Genomic DNA, 6,000 nt, shown 5'->3' on the forward strand with positions numbered 1-6,000 from the left:
GTGAACGAGGTTGCTGAGAGATTTTGCAGAGATTCAAGGCTAGGGAAGTGAGGTGACATATGATTTGTTGTTGCTGAATCTTGTTTTTTTAATATATATTATGGAGCACATGCATGGGCTAGTTCTCCGCTTGATGCGAGCTGTGTTTCTCGAAGAAAAATGCTCAATACTTCTCCTATATATCTTTTGCCACAGTAGATATTATAAATTCAAGATGCATTGTCAATTTCTGCTCATATAGATACCTTGTACGTATACTAGATCTATTTTTTCTTTCATGTACATAATTAAAGTGCTTAATTATAAGAAAAATGCAAAAGTTAATATATTACTTCTAAATAATATATAGGTGCAGTCCATATATATACATAATTCTAAACTTCTTTTGTCCAGACTATTCACTAATATATGTTTGTTCACTTTTAAATTGTAAGGATGTAAAGTACATTCAAGAAAAAATGTATATAACACGCATCAAAAGTTTCAGGTGCTTCCCAGCTTGAGAAAAAAATGGATCATACATATTTGCCCTAAAAGTATTTTTGAGCATGGAATTGCTAATACTCAGACCACTCTATTAGCCCGATCACCTACGTTTTACATAATTAAGATGCTTAACTATAAGAAAAATGCAAAAGTTAAAATATTATTTCTAAATAATACATAGGTGTAGTCCGTATATATACATAATTCTAAACTTCTTTTGTCCAGACTATTCACTAATATATGTTTGTTTACTTTTAAATTGTAAGGATGTAAAGTACATTCAAGCAAAAATGTATACAACATGCATCAAAATTTTCAAGTGCCTCCCAGCTTGAGAAAAAAAGTGGATCATACATACTTGCCTAAAAGTATTTTTTAGCATGGAATTGCTAATACTCAGACGACTGTATTAGCCCGATCACCTACGTTTTACTAGATAGCTTGTACCGCTTTACCCTATATACTATTTCTCTGAATCCTCAATACGTGTTATTGATCTTCCGTCGCGCATGCAGACATGGACCGCAACAACAACAATCCCAACCCCTCGCGACCGGCACCAGCAGCCGCGCCAGCTCCCCAGGTCCGAGTGTATCACGAGCCCATCCCGGAGACGATTTACGTTCAAACGGACAGTTCAAGGTTCAAGGAGTTGGTGCAGCATCTCACTGGCCAGACTGCTGCCGCTGCAGCTGCCCACCCCGGTGCCACCGTGCCGGCGCCGGTGGCCGAGCCTGGGCCAAGCGTGGCCACGGGTTCAATGTCAGCAAACACTGCTCTCTTCCGGTCAGCTTTCCCGGACAGGCCCAGTGGCCTGCGCATCATCGAAAGTGGGGCGTCCTCACTTTCCCTGGGCTTCGCTTCAACGCCCGCGCAGGAGAGGGACATAAGGGAAGATGCTGCTGAGGAGAAGGCCATAAGAGAAGGGAGGTTCTATATGCGTCGAGCGCGGCCGTCCGGGTGGACCAGAGAGCCCCAGTTACTGATGTTGTTCCCGCTGTCCCCCTTCCCTAGGCATACACCAAAAGGGTGTTGAGAAATAAGGGCATGCATATGTACATCTGGTTGTATGGTCCATATATATACATAATTCTAACTAATATAGAGTTGCAGTCCATATATATACATAATTCTAACTTCTTTTGTCCAGATTATCCACTAATATGTTTGTTTACTTTTAAAATGTAAGGATGTAAAGTACATTCAAGAAAAAATGTATATAACATGCATCAACATTTTCAATTGCTTCGCTGCTTGAGAAAAAACGTGGATCATACATATTGGCCCTAAAAGTATTTTTCAGCATGGAATGGCTAATACTCAGACGAGTGTATTAGTCTGATCACCTACGCTTCTAGATCAGCTTGTACTACTGGTTTACACTACACACTATTTCTCTAAATCACCAGTTCTTTTCTCAATTCATGCTGTTGATCTTCTGTTGCACGCAGCCATGGCCCGCAACCCCAACCCCAACCCCTCGTGACCGGCACCAGCAACCGCACCATCGGCTGGAGCTCCCCTGGTCCGAGTGTACCACGAGCCCATCCCAGAGTCGACGAATTACGTTCAAGCAGACAGTTCGAGGTTCAACGAACTGGTGCAGCATCTCACTGGCCAGACGGCTGCCGCTGCACACCCCGGCGCCACCTTGCCGGCGCCAATGTCTCAGCCCGGGCCAAGCGTGGCCGCAGGCTAAATATCGGCAATAATAGTGAGCCTTTTTGCGGTACCTTGGTACTCCGTGAGAGAATATTGGAGGACCAATCAAATCTGACCATTAATTGAGCAGGGTAATTTAGCTTTTGTCTTATGTTAACAAAAGGTGATATTTATTTTGTTTATCCGTAATCGACTGCGTCGTCTTCCTTGTTTTTCTCACGTACGCACTGCTGATAAATCCTCCTCCATGGAGCCGCCCCCGGCTCCTCCCAAATGCGCCACCCGCCGGTGCAGAGTATGTTCAGAAAGGGAGATAAAGACAAATTTTGGAATTCAAGAACATATGAAACTGGCGTGAGCATCCATGAGATGATGATGGGACTTCAGATTTTTTTTAATCACAAACGCACAAATACTAGATTCACGTGTATGTGAATCAATTCGGTCTGGAAGTGGGTGCTTCGTTGATCCGGTAATGACCCTTGTGTGAACTGGCCTCAGACATAAGGGGGAGCAGTACATCGGCGCAACTCATTCGCTGTCTCCTGCCCGCAATTTCGGCCAACCCGCACCCATGACCGTGTCCGGCGATGTTTGAGGCATCAGCCTAACTAGTTGCTAATTCCCCAGTGCGGCGCTTCCACACGGGTCAGAGCCGCCACTGATCTGAAGAAATCAGCCCTGGCTGACGAATAGCCCTGAGTTGATTGGCCCCTTAGATTATGATTTTACCCCTTCAATCATGGTACTCCCTAGTACTCCTTGATGCTTGCGCTGGAGTACCCATTGATCTTATCCATTAGATTAGAGAAAATAAACGGTTCATATTTATTTCAGGATACGGGTCTAACTACTGCTACATGCACGGCTTTGTACATCCACGCCGCCGACGGGTCGAGGTTCAAGGAGCTAGTGCAACGTCTCACCAGCCAGGCATCCGTTGCGCACCCCGGTGCCAGCATGCCGGAGTCGGTGCCCGAGCCCGTGCCAATTAAGCGTGGCCGTTGACTATGTCGGCAAACGTGCTCTTCCAGTCGACTTTTCCAGCACGGAGAGACCGCCCGCGTATTCATCAGTGGCGGGCGCACCTAGAGCCCGCCACTAATAGTATTATCGTGATTTAAAAAAAACAGGCCCGTGGACTGTAAATTTGGGTCGTAGATGAACAAATCACAGAATCGCAAATCACAAATGGTGAATATCACAGAATCACGTACTCCCTCCATTTCACAAAGAATGGCACGCACGTATTTCAAAATTTTGCTTTAACCAACAATTAGACTATGTTTTACAAAAAATTATATCATTAGATTCGTATTTTAAAAATCTTTTCAACGATACAAAATTTGTAACATATAATCTACATACAATTGATCTAATCGTTGGTCAAAGTTCGATCTCGAAAAACGTTGGCGCCATTCTTTGTGAAATGGAGGGAGTATCTCGCCACAGAAACAAAACACATATACAAATAAATCACAAGTCGGGAATGCAGGAATGGCGTAGCAGCGACCACGACCCCACTCGGCCCGGCGGCGACCTCCTTGTCAATCAGCGGCAGCGGCAGCGGCAGCGGCAGCCCAATGTCTCCACGACGGCAGGGACGAGCTCTCATCTCCACCCGCGAGCTATGAGACAGAAAATGAGAGATAGTGAGAGAGAGAAATTCGTAGAGGGAGACAACTGAGGGAGACTAACCATGGGCCACCATGCGCTGCGTCCTCCCTGCCGCCGCCTCCCATCCTTCGGCGACGTCGCTCCGCAGGAAAGAGAAAACGAGAGAGAGTCGGAGAGAGATTCGGCTGCGTGAGAGGAAGAGAGAGGGTGACATTTAGAAAGGACCAAGAGAGGAAGAGAGGGAGAGATGCGTACCGGGGCGGCGTTGGAGGCTGGATCTCCGGCGGTTGGCGGCGGTGGAGGCCGGATCCGGCTGCTGTTACGCGTGGGACGGCGACCGATCTCGCGCCCAGCGGTGAGGAGACGAGGAGGGACAGACCGAGGGAGAGATTGGGAGGGAGGTGGCGGTGGCTGGGAGAGGAGATGGTAGTGAGGGAGGTGGCGGCAGCAGGGCGAGGAGATCGGGAGTGGGGGAGGGATTGGTAGTTGGGGAGGGAGGTGGCCGCGGCGGCAGGGGCAGAGAGAGGAGGAGATTAGGTAGGGATTAGGGTTACAGGGGGATTTTATAGGCGCGGGATTGAGTTGGGCCTCAATTTGGTTGGTTGGACCAACAAACGCATGCATCAATGGCGGGCCTAGCTATAAAACCCGTCACTGATGATTTTTTTTTGTCTTTTTCATATTTCATATGATATAAAGTATTTTCTATAACAATTGTCTATTATTTATCAATATGTTCTAAATTGGAGAAGAGTCATTTGAAACCATATTAAGTGTAATTGCTTAGCAAAATACCCCATTTTTTACATTTGGGAATGAAAGACAATTTTTATAACCAAACATGTGTAACCTCTTTGTCAATATTGTTTTTTATGACAAGATGCACACATGTGCAAAAATGGATACATTATCAAGAACTGTGGCATAGAAATTGACAAAACATTGGTCATTTGGCATAAAACCTGAAATTCAACTATCGGAAATAACAAGATTGTACTATATATGTCATTTTTAAAATGTTACCATATGATATTATTGTTAAATCATGTTAAGCAAGAAAAAACAAGATTTTGGCAAAAAGAATCACATTTTTCTGATTTGTTATGAATAAGTTATGATTATTTCAATCGAAGGTCTCCAGAGGTCATCAGTGGTGGGCCTAGATGTAAAGCCCGCCATTGATGTATGTTTTTGTGATTTTTGCAATTTTTCACATTAAACCATTAGTGACGGGCCTCCTACGACCGTTACTAATGAGTGGTCATCAGTGATGGGCCATGCACGCCCGTTAGTGATGAGGAGTCATCAGTGACGGTCCTCATCACTAACGGGCTTGGTACACCCATCACTGATGAGTGGTCATCAGTGGCGGGCGTGGCGTGTCCGTCACTGATAAGGTGTCAACAGTGACGGGCGAGCACGCGACCCTCACTGATGGTGTGTCATCAGTGAGGGTAGTGCAGACAAGCCCGGCCTGCACATCATCGAAAGTGGACAGTCCACACTTTCACTGGCCTTGGCATCAACGCCTGGAGGGGAGGTAGACAGAAGGGAGGATGCTGCTGAGGAAAGGCTATAAAGAAAGCAAGGTTCTATTTGTGTTGATCGCGGCCGTCGGGGTGGACCAGAGAGCCAGAGTTGCTGATACTGTTCCCGTTGCCGCCCCTTCCCTAGTTATAGGCCTACAACAAAGGGGGTTTTCTTTAAATTCTAGTGTTGTTTAAGGAGATGAATTTGATCTGGTTTTGTCTTAAAAAAATGGTACATTTGATTTTGTTCAAAATGGTCTGGAGATCTAGTAGTATGCTAGTCTTGGTAGTCATGCCAATTGCTACGTTTTGATCTTGAAACGTTTGAATCTTTTTGCTTAGATTGTTTCGGCTTTTCGGACACAAGTCTAATCAAACATATGAATGCATAGATCTGCACGATCGATATTACCTTATTTTCTTGATATATTTTATGTATTCACTGTGTGCTCGCACGTGCGTGCGTGTGTGTGTAACACTCGAATAAATAAATAAAACTTGTGGTATTCACACATGATCAAACACCTCATTTTTGCTCTAGATCCGCCCGTGCATGCGTGTGTGTGTGTGTAACACTCGAAATTAAATAAAAAAACTTGTGGTATTCACACGTGATCAAACACCCCACTACGGCAGAAACCATCTTTGCCGGCGGCCTCCAAAAGCCCGTCGGCAAAGCCTTTGCGGGCGGCTTTTCCTCAGGGCC

At 45.5% G+C, this 6,000-nt stretch overlaps 1 protein-coding gene and 1 long non-coding RNA gene across 2 annotated transcripts; one reads left to right on the forward strand and one right to left on the reverse strand.

Annotated features, from left to right (window-relative positions):
- The first annotated feature begins 1,003 nt into the window (after window positions 1-1,003).
- LOC104585018 (VQ motif-containing protein 31-like) lies at window positions 1,004-1,522 on the forward strand. Its single transcript, XM_010240905.1, has one exon. The coding sequence runs from the start codon at window positions 1,004-1,006 to the stop codon at window positions 1,520-1,522; it is 519 nt and encodes a 172-aa protein (XP_010239207.1).
- Window positions 1,523-3,267: 1,745 nt separating this feature from the next.
- On the reverse strand, window positions 3,268-4,295 carry LOC104584584. The gene is made up of 2 exons (XR_002965965.1): window positions 3,847-4,295; window positions 3,268-3,776 (listed from the first exon to the last, which is right to left on the reverse strand). It is a non-coding gene; the product is annotated as an uncharacterized LOC104584584 (long non-coding RNA).
- Between the last annotated feature and the right edge of the window lie 1,705 nt (window positions 4,296-6,000).

This window comes from Brachypodium distachyon, chromosome 4, assembly GCF_000005505.3.
Source record: "Brachypodium distachyon strain Bd21 chromosome 4, Brachypodium_distachyon_v3.0, whole genome shotgun sequence".
Classification (NCBI taxonomy): domain Eukaryota; kingdom Viridiplantae; phylum Streptophyta; class Magnoliopsida; order Poales; family Poaceae; genus Brachypodium; species Brachypodium distachyon.